Source organism: Phyllostomus hastatus, unplaced genomic scaffold, assembly GCF_019186645.2.
Source record: "Phyllostomus hastatus isolate PE091 unplaced genomic scaffold, TTU_PhHast_1.1 phas_contig_40, whole genome shotgun sequence".
In the NCBI taxonomy this organism is placed as follows: domain Eukaryota; kingdom Metazoa; phylum Chordata; class Mammalia; order Chiroptera; family Phyllostomidae; genus Phyllostomus; species Phyllostomus hastatus.
In genome coordinates this window covers 10,800,414-10,819,453 of record NW_025333872.1, presented here as the reverse complement: position 1 = coordinate 10,819,453, position 19,040 = coordinate 10,800,414, and the positions used below count along the sequence as shown (strand labels likewise).

At 35.7% G+C, this 19,040-nt stretch overlaps 1 protein-coding gene across 1 annotated transcript in view; it reads right to left on the bottom strand.

Annotated features, from left to right (window-relative positions):
- The window catches only part of LOC123821519 (CD2 associated protein), a 137,031-nt gene that overhangs the window by 42,813 nt on the left and 75,178 nt on the right, over positions 1 to 19,040 (bottom strand). The window contains exons 6-11 of the mRNA XM_045842930.1: positions 12,014 to 12,201; positions 5,594 to 5,654; positions 5,106 to 5,200; positions 3,386 to 3,490; positions 1,974 to 2,010; positions 831 to 893 (exon numbers count right to left, since the gene is read on the bottom strand). Of these exons, the coding sequence (XP_045698886.1) occupies positions 831 to 893; positions 1,974 to 2,010; positions 3,386 to 3,490; positions 5,106 to 5,200; positions 5,594 to 5,654; positions 12,014 to 12,201 (549 nt within the window). The remainder of the gene's footprint in view (positions 1 to 830; positions 894 to 1,973; positions 2,011 to 3,385; positions 3,491 to 5,105; positions 5,201 to 5,593; positions 5,655 to 12,013; positions 12,202 to 19,040) is intronic.

Genomic DNA, 19,040 nt, shown 5'->3' with positions numbered 1-19,040 from the left:
AACAAAAGCATTCTAAAATAGTATTCAAGTTTTTGCATGTATATATAGCCTCATGTACCTGATATGACCATTCCAGATCTTTCTGTACAAAGGACGTATATTCTCCAAATTAATAAATAATGATACAAAATAGGTAATGTTTTTAAATAAAATACATAGCTTAGAATAACTCAGTTTACATGGCAAATAAATGCGGTGAAAATGAAACATTACATAATAAATCACCTCCATGTTTTAAATTATAACACATTTATCCTTAAGAAATTTTAAATATGTACCTCAACTGAAGCACTATAAAAATAATAGAAGTATAACTGTGTGTGCTTAGTTTTCTTATACATTATTTGAAACAACTATGATTAAGTACTACATCCTTACTAAAGAAATAGTTTAACATTTTAATGAATGTAAATTGGTATCAGTTTGAATAAAATCTTTTTTATTATTTATTTTAATTCTTACAGGAGGACATTTTTTCATTGTTTTTAAAGAGGAAGGGAGACAGAGAAACAGTGATGCAAGAGAGAAGCACTGAATAGTTGCCTCCTGCACACGCCTGGACCAGGGATCACACATGTCCTTACCAGGAACTGAACCTGCAAACTTTTGGTTACGGGATGACACTCCAACCAACTGAGCCACACCAGCCAGGGCTAAGTAAAATCCTCTGGATCTTGACAAACTACTTCCTCCCAGAAAACACCAAGTATTGCAAAGTAAATACTGAACATTTCTTAATATCAGTGTAAGTGATTCAGTATGGAGAGATGTTTTTCCTCAGAATGACAAAAAAAAAGTTATTTTTCTAAAAGTGGAAAGATTAGCCATACCTCTTTCTTCAGGCTTTATAGGAAAACACTTTTTCTCTGCAGATATCAGTTCAGGTTTTGGGGCTAAGGAAAAAAAAACAAAGATAATGCTTAAAAAAATTGCTTTAGAGTACAAAAACAATTATACTACAAACTAAAGGCTCGGTAAAAAAACAACATCAGATTAAAACATGGTTTAAGAGAAAGAACAATGTAACAGAAATCACTAGGCTGAATCTAATGCTATACCTGTCACGGTTAGCATGAGTAGGTAGTAACTCTATAATCTCAGTTCCTTTTTTGTCAAATGAAGGTATTCACATCCGTTACACCACCTCTCTCCTGAAGAACTAACGATGACAGAAGTGTTCTACTGTTATGCTGTCCCATATTGACTATTGAGAGTTGAAATGCTCCTATTGGGACTGTGTACAATTAAATGTTTTATTTTATATAATTTTAATTAACTTTGTAATCCCAATTTAACTAGTTTCCAAAAAGCCTTCAACACTGTCTTATATAAAAATTACTTTTCACTTGTGCCTTCCTTTTTTGGGATTAGGTCAGCAACTACAAAGCTAAAACCATTGAGAAGGAAAGAATTTACATTATTCTAAAGAAAGTATATCTTTCAAGAAAAAAAATTGTACTATATTAAAAAAAATCAGAAACCAGAGGCTGGAAATTAATAGAAATACACAAAGAGCTAGATTATAAAAGTTAACTCTAGAAAACTCTTCTAGGTTTGTTTAATTCAACAGTCTTTAAAAAATAAAATTTTCTAATTTGTTTAATTCCCTAGCACATTTTCTTAAGGAAGAATACATAAATCAGTTTTTGTTTGCAACATTAACAAATTGATTTCACCTGAAAACATAGGAAATAAAATTTGTCAGGTCAATATATTTAGTTTTCTTAGCAGGTTTAAACTTAGTCAATTCTCTTAACTCAAAATGACATAGAACTAAAGCATACAAATTATTTCAAGATTCCTATTTTATATGCCTTGTATTTAAACAAATACTAACTGATATTAATGTATGTAAACACTCAATTTTTATATATTTCTAAAAATTGGTATATAACACATATATTAGATCCAATTTCACAATTTTAGAACATAAAGATATGAACAGCAAACTGAATAATGTTTTTCTTACATACCTGGACCCTTAGCAGGAGGTGGTGGTTTCTTTGGTTTCTATGAAAATAATGATTAAAAAATAGTTGAACACTTAAATATTAAATGTAGTTAAATTCTGGTCATTAAAATCAAAAGTATATGAACATCTCTCCTTAAACCCTCCCTGCTAAAAATTATGAGATAAATCCTGACAATGCCACATAAGGTCACTGACAAAAATTTATCTATTAGAACAAATACCTCCTTGATAGAAATTCAAGTATTTCAAAATTTATCCCTGTAAGATAAACCTACAAATTCTTAATGATCAACAAAAATGTTCTGTCCTCCCTCCCACAGGTTAAGATTCCTAGCACCATTTTACCTTCTTTAACAGCCACGTTGGGTGGGGACTGAGGGGTAGCAAGGAAAGGCAGAGAAAGAGACTTTGTTTTTAAATGAAAAACAAAGTATCTAATAAATATATCTAGCTTTCATGTTTGACTCTTCACTCTCAAAGAGAAGATAAAGGCAAAGGTCTGTGTTTCCTCACTTTGTTTAAATTCTCTTAGACTTATAAGGAGTCACTTATAAGAGTCCACTTAAGGTGTTCAAAAGCTTGAGACACATTTCTGCGTATGTGAATTTGATTTTTCCAAATTAAAAATAGCTAATAATCAATAATGTGTGTTCATTAAGAAAAGTATAAAAAAATAAAGAACACTGAAGGCTGAATCAATAGTGAATCAAATCCAGCAAAGGAAGGGCCTAGGATGGTGTAAGCCTCCACAGAGTAAACTCCAATAATTTACTGACCTAAATGAAAGACTGGAAAGATTACAGATTTCTGCACTGGCCCATATCAAATATGGTAGATTGTCTTGCTGTGTGTCTGCTCTCTAACTCCCTTTCCCCCTACTTTATTTAAAAACTTAGATCCATCACTCTATGGGAGGAAAAAAGGGATCAAGTTGTAGAAAACCAAAAGATCACTGATGAAACTCAGCCTCACTTTATTCACCATGAGAAATAAAATAGACATATTAAATCCTATAAGGAGGTGAAGACTGCTTCTTTTTCTCCACAAAATGCACTGAGAAAATAATAGTAAGGTAGAAATTGCCTTATTTTCAACAAAATTAAATAAAAATATAATTTCTTCCAGGCAAGTGCTAATTTGTCTACCTAACTAGCATGGACAGCTTTTTTTCTGTTAATTATAATAATGAGTCTGAGGTTAGCCTCTACTGTAATCAGTGGGGGATAAAAACAGGAATAAAACACAGAACTGAAATAGTGTTTTGTTTTTACAATAATTCAAGTAAGTTACCTTAAGACATGAATCTAAAACTCTCATAAAACTATTCAGTAACAATATAAAAACTCTGTTTACAAAGAAATATTGGCTAAAGGTTTTTTAAACTATCATCACCATTAAAAAATAAAAGCTTACTGGAAAGTCCTTATCCAGTTCATTTATCTGAACAGCAAAATTGTCTGGAAATACTCCTTCTTTACCATTAAGTTCACCTTTCCACCAGCCAGCTTCTCCAGTCTCCTAAAATGCAAAAGGAAGAGTAATTAAGATTGTATGGATTATCTTTAAATAAGGGGGAAAAATTACAAATACTTCTAGCAGTAGTTATAAAATTGGGTTTAATTTTTTAAAAAGATTTTATTTATTCTTAGAGAGAGGGGAAGCAAGGGAGAAAAACAGGAGAGAAACATTAATGTGTGATTGGTTGCGTCTTGTATGCCCCTACCTGGGGACCTGGCCCGAAACCCAGATATGTGCCCTGGACTGGAAATCAAACTGGTGACCTTTCGGTTTACAGGCTGGTACTGAATCCAATGAGCCATACCAGCCAGTGCTAATTTTTCAAAACAAAAGTCAGGTAACTTTAAATTTAATTTACAAGGATAAAAAGTTCTTGGATGCCCTGGCTTGGTGACTCAGTTGGTTGGAATGCCATCCTGTACACTGAAAGGTTTCAGTTTTGATTCCCAGGGTGGATACAGGAGACAACCAATAGATGTTTTTCTCACACTGATGTCTCTCTGCCTCTCTCTAAAATCAGTAATAAAATATATCCTTGGATAAGGATTAAAAAAAAGTTGTTAGATAGGAAAATATAAAAAGGAAAGAAAATGGAGAGGGTGAACTGAGAATATGAATCACCAAATAGTATCTTACTTAACAATCTTCCCAACATTTTATATACCAAATATTAAATATTATTCACATGCATTAGAAATTAATAGGCTCTTTTTCAACTCCTTCCAAATGCCATCCTTCCATGAGAAATTAGTTCAAACTATATGAATATTCAAAATGGCATACGGTGAACCACCTGATTGTTGATTTAAAACAATGGAGCCCTGGCTGATGTAGCTCAGTTGGTTGGAGTGGCCTCCCATAGGCATAAGGGTTCTGGCTGGGGCACATGTCTAGGTTACTGCTTTGGTCCCTCATCAGGGGGCATACAAGAGAACCAATCCATGGTTCTCTCCTTCCCTCCACCTCTTGCTAAAATCAATAACATGTCCTTCGGTAAGGATTAAAAAAAAGGGGAGGGGGGGAAGAAATTTCAAAAACTATACAACAGAATTACACCAAAAGAACAAAATATTTATAACTTTGCTGTATTATAAAATACTAATTATAGGATTCTGCCCATACCCCAATAATACTGAGTTTCCTTTTTCCAAGTTTTAAAACTACCTCATTCTTTGAAATAGCCACACTATTTCCCACAGTATAATGTTTCATAAGCATTTACATGTTGATGGACATTTAAATTAGTTCCTTATTATTCCTTTTTTTAAAATTAAAAACAATGCAACAAACATTAGGTGGGAAAAAATGGATTGAGATAAAAGAGAAAGAAGATAAACCTGGAGAGGGTTAGGGTTAGAGGGAAAAACACAACATGATGGTAATTTTTCAATATATTACAACAAAGACAGTGAAAATTTAAAAACAAAACAAAACAAAACCCTTCCTGAGCACTTACTATGTGACTATGTGAAGGTTCTCAGGACACAGAAATAAATAAGAGAAAGTCCCAGCTCTTCTAAAGCTCACATGCTAGAGTAAATGGAAGAGTACTGAAAAATATTTCTATGAATAAATTACATGATATGATTCAGTGAAGAACAGAGAAAGATCTTACCTTACTTATCAAGTGGATTATCTCTCCCTCTTTAAAAGTAAGTTCATCTTCATTAGCACCTTCATAGGCAAATAACGTTCTACAATATTCCTTAGCTAAAATAAAGAATGTAAATAATGTGGCTTATATAAATGAGATCTTTCAACAAATACCTATGAAGTCTCTACTTTGTGCAAAAAAATGTACACTAGAAGCTATTAAAATGAATTTAATAATTTCAGCCAATACTACATGTTGAACTAAGGAACAATTTTATTCATCCTTCATTCAACTACTTACTAAGTCCTTATATGCTATAGGTTCAGTTCTAACTTTGGGGGTAGAACATTAGAGAACAAAGCATATTAAAAACCTTGACCTCATGGTGCTTATACCTAGCAGGATTTAATACTCTGATCAAGTAGCACAGTATTGATGAAAGTATTTAAAAATCTAACATATTTGAGCATCTTTCATTCCTAGTATAAAATTTTTATTCAAACACTTACCTTTAATTTTACCTTCAGTGTCTGTTTTCATCTCCACACTCTGAGTTCTGGATCCTTGTGACTATAGGATTAAGGGCAAGAATAGAGAAGGATGAGATAAAATATTTTAAGTTAGAATGAAGATAATACTACTAGACAAAATTTGCATTTACAGTTATCCAGCTTTCCCTAATGGTACTTAGAGCCAGGTTAGTAGTAATGTGACTGAAAACTCTGCCAAGATCTCAAAAGTTATTTAAATGATAGCTCAAAACTTGTAACTTCTCTACTTTATCAACTCCTAGATCAGTGATCAGAGCAGGCCTTGCAAGGCCATCCTCTAGGGTGACTCTGAGGCAACTCTCGCTAATGCCAGCTCTGGAGGAGCGGGCATCATAAGCGGCAACGGAAAGATTACCAGTGTAGGCGTGATGCACAGGCATGGACATTTGCCCAAATATGCCCACTTGTGGTCTTAAGATGATGTGTGTCACTGTGTGAATTCAACTTCAAATGTTAAAAAACAAACAAACAAACAAACCGGTGGCATGGAAACCACAAGCTGCAGGACAACATGAGCTGTGTGACAAGAAAGTCAAAGGCAGTGTGGATTTTCTGAGACAGAGGAAGCAGGGAGGCCTGCTGGGGATGTGTCCCTGGAGAAGAGCCCCTTGTTAGGCCCAGGCCAGATCTTCCAGCTCCCAGGTACTAAAATTAGACTAAGTCCCAGAAACTGCAGTCAGCCACTCAGTCAGGAAATTCTAGACTTGGCCTTGTACCATCAACTCCTGCATCAACCTTCTTTGCGTGGTGACATCAACCCTCATGCATCTGCTGCTTACAATAGAAAGACTTAGAAATCAATCCCTTTAAAAAAGACAGATGGTGGTAAAGAATAAGTTGCAAAGTTTCCGCCAACCATTCAGTCAGGAAATTCTAGAGCCGGCCACGTACCATCAACCCCTGCATCAGCTCACAACAGAGATGATATGAACTTTCCTGACCTGATTTCATCACAACAGGAAATAACCACTGTCAAACAAAGCTATAACACTTGAGGTTGAAGTTGGCCATTGGAGACATTTTGCTCAGACTTTCACAGCAACACTTATGATAACCATGAATTCTACAGACTTCAATATACCATCAAGAAACTTCAACAAAAGAAAAACAAGGATATTGATAATCATCAACTTGAAATGGTAATATTGCAGAATGTTCACAAACAAAAAGTGACAGAAGTAAGGCAAAGGTATCAAGATAAAGTAAATGTATATGAAGAAAAAAACTGAACAACTCGAACATCTTTTATAGCAGCATGGCTTGGGAATCAGAGTCTGATGATTCTAAAATTTATGATAATGCAAAAATCTATTCAAATTCTACAACAGAAAAATAACAGTTTACCAAGAAGATCAAAGGTCTTGAAATTAGAATTATATCCTTCAAGAAAAAATTATCTTCTATACAAAATAAGAGATGTTTTAAAGAGAGAACAAGACCAGACAAATGAGAAAAAGAAAAAAACAACTGAAAAATGTGAACTGAATCCCAATATTATGAAGCAAAATGATAAGGTGACAGAAAAGGAAAAAAGTTCTTCCACAAAGTACATCCGTGGAAGAAGCATTGAGAGTGCAACAAGCACAGTCTGATGCTGAAAATAAAATAATGAGATGGAGCAGCTTAAACCATGATAACAATCTCATTGACAACAAGCACAAAGTCAAATTGAATTCCTCTCTTTAAGTAAAAATTTCACTAATAAAATAATGAAAATAACTCTTAAAAGGAAGGCAGTAAACAACCTGAAAGACAGATTACTGATGTTTGAAGTCAAAATTTGGAAAACCAAACAGGAAAATTAAAAAACTGTAGAAACATCTCAGAAAAAGGAAACAGAAAATCAGGCACTAGAAGAGAAAAATGTATGACTTTCTATGAGGAGGTAAGAGAATTGGAATATATTACAATGAAGAAGAAGGCTCTTGCTGTAGAGGAACTACTGGGGAAAAAAAAGAGCACAATGGGAATGAAATCAGCTTTGGAAAAGTAGTTATATCTTGAGGACTTCCAGATAAGATGAAGGAGTAGGCAGACACATTTTGCCTCCTCACACAACCAAAAGAAGGACAAAAACAAATTTAAAAATAAAAAATAACCAGAACTGTCAGAAAATTCAACTGTATGGAAGTCTAACAACCAAGGAGTTAAAAAAGAAACATTCATCTAGACCAACAATGGGGCAGAGAGAGGCAGCCTGGGTGAAAGGATTTGGGACAAGGGGGTGGCTAAAAGACCGAGGCAGTCCAGGAGGCAGCTGGTGGAGCAGGATAAACCAGGAGGAAGAACTGGGAAGTAAGATAGACCACGCAACCCAGGGTTCCAGTACAGGGAAATAAAGCTTCAAAAACCTCTGGCTGTAAAAACCTGCAGGGATTGCAGTGGCAGGAGAAACTCCAACTCCCAGGACAGCTTGTTGGAGAGACCCACAGAGCCAGAAAACATACACAAAACCAGCCACCCAGGAGTCAGCACCAGAGGGGCCCAATTTGCTTGTGGGACATGGAGGAAGTGACTAAAAGCAGAGCAAGAGCTGAGCAAGCAGCATTGTTCCCACTCCCACCCCTCCCCCACATACAGCAACACACTGCAGCAACGTTGCAAATATCTAAGGCTCTGCCACTTATATGTAACTGGCTTACTGAGACTAAAAAATATGGCCCAAATGAAAGAACAGATCAAAACTCCCCAAAAATACAACTAAGCAATGAAGAAATAGCCAACCTATCAGATGCAGAGTTTAAAACACTAGTAAGCAGGATGCTCACAGAATTGGTTGAGTATAGTTGCAAAATAGAGGAAAAAGTGAAGGCTATGAAACATGAAATAAAGGAAAATGTATAGAGAACCAACAGTGACAGGAAAGAAACTGGGACTCACATCAATGATTTGGAGAAGGAAGAAATAAACATTCAATGGGAACAGAATGAAGAAGTAAGCATTCAATAAAATGAGGCTAGAGGCTTAGGAACCTCTGGAACAACTTTAAATGTTCCAACATCCAAATCATAGGGATTCCTGAAGGAGAAGAGGATTTAAAGAAATTAAAAACATAATGAAGGAGAACTTCCCTAATCTGGCAAAGGAAATAAACTTCCAGGAAGTCCAGGAAGCTGACAGAGTCCTAAAATATTGGATCCAAGGAAGCACACACCAAGGCACATCATAATTACATTACCCAAGATTAAACATAAGGAGAGAACCTTAAAGGCAACAAGAAAAAAGGAGAGTGTTACCTACAAAGGAGTTCCCATAAGACTATAAGCTGATTTCTCAAAAGGAAGATTGCAAACAAGAAGGGGCTGGAAGGAAGTATTCAAAGTCATGAAAAGCAATGACCTACATCCAATATTACTCTATTCAGCAAAGCTATCATTTAAAATGGAAGGGCAGGTAAAGTGCTTCCCAGATAAGGTCAAGTTCAAGGAGTTCATCATCACCACACCCTTATCATAAGAAACGTTAAAGGGACTTGTCTAAGAAAAAGAAGATGATCAAAACTACAAACAGTAAAATGACAACAAACTCACAACTATCAACAACTGAACCTAAAAACAAACACAAAAATGAACTAAGCATACAACTAAAACAGGAACAAATTCACAGAAATGGAGATCACATGGAGGGTTATCAGCCAGGAGGGAGAGGGGGGAGAATGGGGGAAATGGAATAAGAGGCATAAATGGTAGATAGAAAAATAGACAGGGAGAGACTAAGAATAGTATGGGAAATGGAGAAGCCAAAGAACTTATATGTATGACCCATGGACATGAACTAAATTGGGGGAATGATGGTGGGAAGGGGAGGTACAGGGTAGAGGAGAATAAAGGAGAGAAAAAAAATGGGACAACTGTAATAGCATAATCAATAAAAACTATTTTTAAAATGTAGTGATATCTCTTGAGGAAGAAACAGGTATGTCATTTTGGCATTGAAACAAATACAGAAACCATGTCTTAGGGAAAGAGGATCAATGTTTACGTGACAAGGAATTACGCTTAAGCCAAGAACTCAAGAGATCCCCTAACCATGCTTTAGGACCACAAGATTGTCCTCTGCCAGAAGCTGGGGCTGCAGAAGACAGAGCGACTAAACTTAAAAAGAAAATCACAGCACTGGAAGAAAAGCCAGGTTCACCTTTCAATGCAGTGGAAAAGGCAAGTCTTCATGGCAGTATGTAGGTAGTCATTGCATGAACAACTGAATGTTGTTGCCAAGGAGACAGATGAATGTGCATTATTACAGCTTTCTGTCTCTTGGGAATAAGAAAAACAGTATTCTCATGCACTAGCTAACCTGAAGTTGGTACTAGCTGAATAGATGGAGAAGACAGACAGTCTAGACCAAAAACAGGGCATGTTACAGGGGTGTCTGAATAAAGGGAATGCTGGCTTGGATCAGAAGGAACAAATTAAAGAATTTAAAAAACACAATGAGGTCCTACAAGCAGTGCTGGATAACACACAGAAGAAAATAATGACCTTACTAAGAAGAACCGAACAAAGTCAACGGACCTTTAGAGGATTTTTTCAAACATCCACCATGAATGTTGTGAAGTGTTACAATTAATGGGAAGCACTGTGGGTGTCAAAAGGAAAGAAAGAGAGCAGCTGTTCAGTGAAGAGCAAGGTGGTGTTATCAGGTAGATGACCAGGCTTGGATGAAAACGTGTCCCCAACGCACTCTGAAACCAATGCACCAGTCTATGCATAAGAGCTCTTTTTTGGAACTTTTTGTTAAATATCTACAAGCAGAATCTCATTCAGCTTTCCATCAGCAAACACTATGCTTGTGATATGAAGACTATAGACTGACCAGGAAAGACAATGAGCTAAAAATGTACAACCAAGTCTTCACAAACTATTTGAGAATCCACACCCAGAAAAATAGGTGTGAATCCCTGTCCCATAGCTGTGTCTCTTGTAACTGGTGGCTCTGGACATCTTTTAAATGTCATTACTAATGTTTTGCCCACATATATTCCTTAGCTAATGTCACCTGAGAAGATTGCTCAGGTTGTGCTGAAAGACCTTCCAAAGCAAAATAAATGATTCTCAAGCCAAAGATAAGACAGCACTCTAAAGCAGTGGTCTTAGGAAAAATGTACAGTTTTACTTTGTTTAATAAAGATACTTAAAAATTGTTAGTGATATCATTAATCAAATGGAGTTACAAGCTTTAAGAGCTGGAAAGGGGTCCCAGATCATCTAATCTAATGTCCCCGCTAATGCAGACATTGCTTCTCCAACATTCCTAGCTATTATATGGTTATACAACAGTACTCCAAAAACTACAAGAACTCCAATCTTTATCTTTAAAACCAAGAATCCATTAGGACTCATAATCTTAAGGCTAGGCAGTGTTAGACCTAGCAGAAGATAGGATTCAAAGTACAAGTTTTCTTTCCTGAACCAAATCATAATTACATGAGAAAATATGCAGCAAGCTAGAAAGAAAAAAAAATGTTGAAACACATTAGGAGAAAACTTCACAAAATATTTCACCAGCCAAGAGATTCTGAAAAGTAAAATATTGCTAAACCAGGCAATTAAATACGAAATACTTTACATACAAATGAGAGCTACAAGGAAAACAATGCCCTAACAACTTCACAGGAAAAGCATCCTATCTGAACACTTGATCTGGAGCTCCCAGAGGTTAACACCAAGAACAATAGCATTGCAATAAATGCCTGTAAAATTGTAGCTATTTCCCCTCCAAAATAACAACTTAAGCCTCTGAAGCTCCTTGATGTGAACACCAGAAACAACAACTCTGAAATAAGTGCCCTTAAGATGGTAGCTACTTTTTCCCTCAAATAAAAACTTACATATTTAGTTTAAAATATCTTGTTAGAAATTAAAATGTATGGTACATTGCTAGTGAAATGCTTAAGAAAAATAAAGTTCTTCATACAAATGTACACCTCCATAGAGAGAGAGGTGAGTAGATGTCACCATTGCTGATAAACCACAGGAAAGTTAAACAGTGCCTAATAAACTTAGTTCTCATTTTGAAACCATTTTAAAATGGCCCATTTGAGGCTTACTTCAAATTAAAAAGAAAAATACATAATTTTAGCTTTAAAAGGCAAAAAAGTAAGCCTTGCCTTTTCTAATTTTAAACTGATGACTTAATTCTAAAGCTTCCACTAAGAGTTTGTGTTAAATTTACCACAAAACATTCTAATTTCATAAAAATCAAATATAAACATTAATCACTGTAAACTTGAAAAGAGTTTCTCACAAGTTTTCTTAACCAATGACTACAGATTTCAAAATAGGATATTTAAAAGTTGCAAAGTGACTTTTACATTCCGCAAAATGCTTAAGGAGAAAGATAGTGGAGTTAATCTAAGTAAAGTTTTATCCATATTACCCTTTCTGATTTCTTCTCTTCTATTTCACTACTGGGTGTTCTTGTCCTAAGTTTCACAGAGCCTTCTTTAAAAATGTCTCCAAATCCAACTCCTCTAATTTTCTTTGGCTGCATAACCGATCCAGGTGTACTTTCATTCCCACTCCCCACAGACGGCAAAGACAAGGTAGAACCAGTCCAAACAGTTTCTGAAAGAATAATTTGTTTTTGAAGAATGACACCCAGCATCCTGAAACTCTTGATACTCCCCCCTCCAATGTATTTACACTATATAACTCCTAATAAAAAATATCAAAAACAATGAAATAACTACTAATATATCCAAGAGTAAGACGCACTTTACATTGATATTTTTCTGGATGCTGTGTATAACCAATAACAATTTAGGTATTTTTAATTAGTAAAGTGCTAATTAAGAAATCGAAATCACATTATACATGATTCTTACAACAGCACGTCAGATTTATTGCTTTGGACAAAGATGTATGAAATGTAATAGTGAAGAATAAAAAGATAAAGTTAATCACTTTTTAACAGTTATACAATTCAATCTGATTAAAATTAGGGTGAGTTTCCAAACACAAAAACTGGGAATATCAGCAAATTTTTATTTTAGAAAGCCAGCAGTTTAAGACCTGTCATCTTAACTCATGAATGAAGTAACATAAGTTACTAAATTTGAAGCAATCCATGAAAATTTACATTATAGCAATAAAAAAAATTAAATAGCATTTAACATTAAATGGTAAGATAGTTATTTCTACATTCTTGCACAATAGCAAAGGTTCTTATTTAGAGTCCTCAATGAGTTCATGAACAGCCCCATGGAAAACTATGTGGGTATTTTTTCAGTTCAATTTCCTGTGCAAAAGCAGCACAGCTTATAACAGATTCTCAAAGGACCTTATAATCTAAGAAATAAATTTCTAGAGTAAATCATACAAAAAAATTCCAGAAATGTTTTAGAATGAGGATGAGAGATGGGGAAAAATACATAAATTTCAGCTCCCTAAACTAAAAAATTATGTTGAAATTTAACAGGCACTTGCTAAGCACTATACATGAATTATATCTAATTTTTATAACCACCCAATAGCATTAAGCACTACTACTCCTCATTTTGAAAAACCAGGCAAGCAGATGTCAAGAACTTTTCCAAGGCCATAGAAGGTTTAAATAAGAGTCAATGTTGGAAGCTAATTCCTGATAACCCCAAACCCAGTTTTAAACATTTTAATACAATGATTCAAACAACAAAAGCCTCTAATCACACATGTGAAAATATGTGAGTAGTTAATAAATACAAATTTTATGAACTTAAATATAATGCTAACAAGTTCAGTGATCTACTCTCATAACTTGCAATAAAAGCCACATCTGAGGAGAGACCCAAACCCCGCCCCCCGGAATTTATTTATAAGAAATTGTGTATTTATTCCTACATGTTTAAACTTCACTCACCTTCGAAGTACTCTCCATTTGATGCAATACACCTATTGAGATTTTTTCCCCCATTGCTCAGAACAGTTTTTGAACTCACTGATTTTGATACCTTTTAGTGCTTCTGCTGTTTTTGTTTCACCTCTTCCACACTGGCAAATTGTTTCCCTTTGAGGACTTTTTTTTTATCCGGGGAAACAAAAAAGTCACTCAGGATGAGACTGGGTGAATAGGAAGGGTAGGGCATGAGGCAGGGGGCATGCTGTTTTTGGTCATAAACTACTGAACTACTGAACATTCAGTGTCATATAGGCAGACACACATGTTAATTACCTATCATGAAATGGGCAAATGCACTGAGTCTTCAAAAAAAATTCACTGAAGCCAAAGGCAGGCCCTCACAATGCCATCTGATACACTGATACAGATGAGTTCCTAGAACACTGACCCTGGGGGGTAAGCCGGGCCTGCCCTCCAGAAGATAATTCCAGGTTTTTGTGGGTCCCCCCCATATACTTTTTGTAATAAAGTTTTAAGTCAACTTTATTGAGAGAATATTTATTTATTTATTTATTTATTTTAAGATTTTATTTATTTATTTTTAGAGAGGGAAGGGGGGGGAGACACACACACACACACACACACACACACACACACACACATCAATGTGCAGTTGCTGGGGGCCGTGGCCTGCAACCCAGGCATGTCCCCTGACTGAGAATCAAACTGGTGACGCTTTGGTTCACAGGCCTGCACTCAATCCACTGAACTACACCAGCCAGGGCCTGTTGATTTGTTTTTTTATTTCATAGTTTTGGACTCTTCCTTCCTTCCTTCTAATTATTTCAGATTTAATTTGCTTTTTTACTAGTCTAAGATATAAATCAAGATTATTGATTTTTTTATATAGGTTTTATTTTTTCTAAGATTTTATTTATTTCTTTTTGGAGAGGGAGGGAGATAGAGAGAAACATCAATGTGCGGTAGCTGGGGGCCATGGCCTGCAACCCAGGCATGTGCCCTGACTGGGAATCGAACCCGTGACACTTTGGTTCGCAGCCCGGGCTCAAACCACTGAGCTACGCCAGCTAGGAAGATTATTGATTTTTGTATTTCTCTTTTTAAAATCAGCTGTTAAAGCTATAAACTTCTCTACAGGTGCTGCTTTACCTGCATTCCACAAATTCTGGTATGTTGTGTTTCCATTTTTATTAATTTTAAAAACCATTCTAATTTTCCTCATTTCTTCTTTCATACACTGGTTATTTTTAAGTGTTACTTAATTCCCATATACCTGAAGATTTCCTAAATATGTTATTAGTAATTCCATGGTAGTCACAAAACCTACTCTGTAGGACTTAAACCTTTTAAATTCACTGAGTTGTTTGATCCCCTAACACGGGGTCTATCTGCTAAATATTTCATGTACTCTTCAAGTGACTGTGTATTCTACTACTGTTGGGTTAAGTATTCTGTAAATGTCAATTAGGCCCACTCATTTGATGTTATGCAAGTCTTATAAACCCTTATTTTTTTTTTTTTGTCCACTGGTTCTATTCATTACTGAGAGAAGCATGTTAAAATCTACTTGGAGATTTGTCTGTTTCTTTAAATTTCTGGCAGTTTCTGTCTCATGTATTTTCAAGTTCTGGTATTAGGTTATACATATTTAGAATTGTTATGTAAATGTTTTAAACTGACTCTATCATTATAAAATATTCCTTTTTATCTTTGGTAATATTTATCTTCCTGAAATATACTCTGAAATTAATATAACCACTACAGATTTCATGTATATTGCACGGAATATCTTTTTTCATCCTTTTTTAAAACCTGTACCATAATATAGTCATGTACCATACAACATAATTTTGGTAATCAGCAGACTGTGTAACAATAGTCCCATGAGATTACAATGGATCGAAAAAAGTCCAATTACCTAGTGATGTCCCAGTAGTCATAAAATCATAGCTCAATGCATTACTTACTGTAACTTTTTTACTTAATAAAATTTAAAAGTTCATAAGGCAAAAAAGTTATATTAAGCTAAGGTTATTTTGTAATTAAAGAAAAATATTTATTTAGTGTAGCCTGTGTGTACAGCATTTATAAAGTCTACAGCAATGTACAATAATGTCCTAGGCCTTCACATTCACTTATCGGTCACTCGCTGACTCATCTAGGGCAAACTCCAGTTCTTCATGGTAAGTGCCCCATATAAGTGTACCATTTTGCATTTTCATAACGTGTTTTTACTGCACCTTTTCTATGTTTAGATGTTAGATGTACAAAGGTACCATAGTGTTACAACTGCCTACAGTATTCAGTACAGTAACATGCTGGGCAGGTCTATAGCCTTAGAAGCAATAGGCTGTTCCATATAGCCTCGGTGTGTAGTAGGCTATACCATCTGGGTCTGTGTAAGCACACACTATGATGTTCACACAACAATGAAATCACCTAACAATGCATTTCTCAGCATGTATCCAATCATAAGGAACACATGCCTGTATTTAAAGTGAAACTGTATGTTATTATCCAGTTAACTGGCCTGCCAATTGGAATTTACAAACTTAATTTTAATGTAATCAATGATGTGAATATTTAAATCTAGTATCTTGCTAATTGTTTTCTATTTACCTCATTGATCTTTGTCTCTCTTTTCTCCTCTCTTCCTCTCTCCTTTACTAAGGGCAGGAGTCAGGGGGTGGGAGAGGGTTAAGCATTTTCAGTTCTTAAGGCTGGAAACCCAAGATCAGAGTGCCAGCATGGTTGGGTTCTGGTGTGATCTCTCTTCCTGGCTTGCACATGGCTGCCTCCTTACTGTGTCCTCACAAGGCCTTCCCTCGATGTGTGCACATGGAGAGACAGTGGGCTCTGGTGCCATCGCAATGCATAATTGCAAATTTTTTTCTTCTAATGAGAACTTTTTAGATCTACTCTCATGTCGATGTTTCTCTCCCCTACCAAAATCAATAAACATATCCTTGGGTGAAGACTAAAATAATAATACAAATTTAAAAAATAATCGACTTCCTTTTAAAGAACAAAAATATTCTTGGACATACGTTGTCCTCAGCTGCTAGACTGCTTTATACTTATACTCCCTTCTTCCTCAATTCAGCTTCTATCCCAATGACCTACCTCTCTTTACTGCTCTTGCCCAGGTTATTAACAATCTCTTTATTCCTAAATCCAGAGTTATATTTTATTTTGTATCTTATTACCTTACTTAACCTCACAGCAGCATCCGACACTACTGTCTATGCCTTCCCTGAAAAACTCTTATCCCCTGACTACCTGCCACACACTCACAGGTTTCCTCCTGGCTCTCTGTGCCTTTCTGGTCATCTTTTTAGTTACTCTATCTTGGCTCGTACCATAAATGTTGCTACCCAGGATTCTGTCCTGGGCTCTTTTCCTTTTTCTCTCTAGACATTCTCTTTAGGTACTCTTATCTAGCTCCATGATTTCTTGTACCACCTAAAATACTGTTAAAGCCCTAAATTTGAATATCCACCCAAACTTTTCTTCCAAGATTTCAGACCCATATATATAACTGACTACCAAGTATCTTCACTTGGATGCCCTCATATCCCCCCAGGACTCAAGCCAAACATCTCCAAAGTGAATTCATTAACTTACAAAACTTTTCCCTTCCTCTCTACAAATGACATCTCCATCTACAACCTTCTTGAACCCAAAAGCTGGTAGCCACAGGCTCCTCTTCCTCAGTCATTCCCATATCCCATCATTACAAGGTGCAGTTCTTTATACTACCTAGATTGCTCCTATTCTACCCATGTTTCTCTATTCCCATGATCATTCCTCTAGTTTAAGCTGACACTATTTCTTCCTTAATCATCACAACATTATCAACTAATCTCACTGTCCCAGTCTTATTCTTTTCCAACCCACTTTCAACAATGCAACCAAACCAATCTAAAAAATAATGCAATCATTTTACTCCCCTTTAAGGCTTCTCGGTGACTGGATTGAACATTTTTGTAAAGCCTTCAATAATTTTCTCCAGCCTCAACACTCACCACATCCAACTATATACTCTACAATCCCTTTGAACTTGAATCTTTCAGATCTTGAAAATTCTATGCTCTTTCTTCACCCTCTTGACATAAACTTGCGTAGGGACTTCCTACCCATTCTGGGATATCAATCTGTGGCCCATTCCCTCAAATCATGCTAAATTTGGGTCTTCTAACATATATCTACAGCACCCTAAACTTTCCTGTCACAAACATTTCTCATACTGAATAATAACATTTGTCTAATAATCTTTGCTTTCTCAAAGGACCAAAAGCTTCAAATATGGGAAGAATCATGCCCATGTTTCTCATTTCTGTACTCCCAAAACCTTGCACAATATGCTCAACAATAAGCACTTAATATATTGAATAAACAAATATGTGAGCTTTGAATTAACTAAATAGTAGTAGTTATATTCAGAATTTCCCTTCACTGACTTTGACTTCCATATTTTATATTTAAGTATGCATTGATTCCATGGAAAATGCCATTGTACCCTCTATCATTGCTCATTAACTCTCACAGGACTAAAAGTATATGAAAACACAGTTCTACAGGCATGACTAAAAGTATATTAAGACAACAGGCAAACAAGTGGGCTAGAATAGTGAGAATTGTGTAATATTCATTCCCCCATATGTTAAATAGCATAGTAAGGTAAAAAAAAATCAGAGAGAATTCCAATTATGATTTTTACCACACTATGTTGAATAATCTCAGTTACAATTTCTTCACCTTCAAAATGAAGTGAACTCACTCCTGAAAAGTTAGGAGAATTTGCCCTAGTCTGTGTGGCTCAGTTGGAACATCATCCTGTAAATCACAAAGGTTATGGGTTCATGGGTTCGATGCCCAGTCAAGGTACATGCCTAGGTAGTGGGTTCGAACACCAGTTGGGGAGCATTCAGGAAGCAACTGGATGATGTTTCTCTTGCATACCAATGTTTGGCCCTCTCCCTCCCTCCCCGCCCAGTCTAAAATCAGTAAGCATGTCCTTAGCTGACTATTTTAAAAAAGTTAGGAGAATTTAACATGACAAAGTGTTTGAAAAGTTCTCTGTAGAGCACAAAAGACTATTCATTTATTCACTGAGCACCAATGTGCCAACTTTCTAGAAACTCAATATGCAGTAATGAACAACATGTATATTCTAACACAGGGGCAGGCAGATAATAAGAAAATAATAAGGAATAGTAACAAATACATCAAAGAAGATAAGGGAATTAAAGAGCAGGGGATGGGAGCTTTTGGCTGTTTTATACAGAGCTGTCAGGGAATGCCTCACTGAAAAGGTGACTTCTGAGACTACTGAAATCAGACAAAAAGCTAGAAGAACATCTTAAAGAAAAACATTCCCAAAGGTATACAACAAGCACAAAGGCTATGAGACAGGAATGTTCCTGACTTCTTGAAAAGGGTAGCTACTATAGTATGAGCACTTTAACATTCAGTAGGGAGATAATGGCAATTAACAGCTGGTAGAATGATACAGTAAAATAAAACTTATATATCAGGGTAAGCAGCAGTGGAGGCAGTAAAAGAA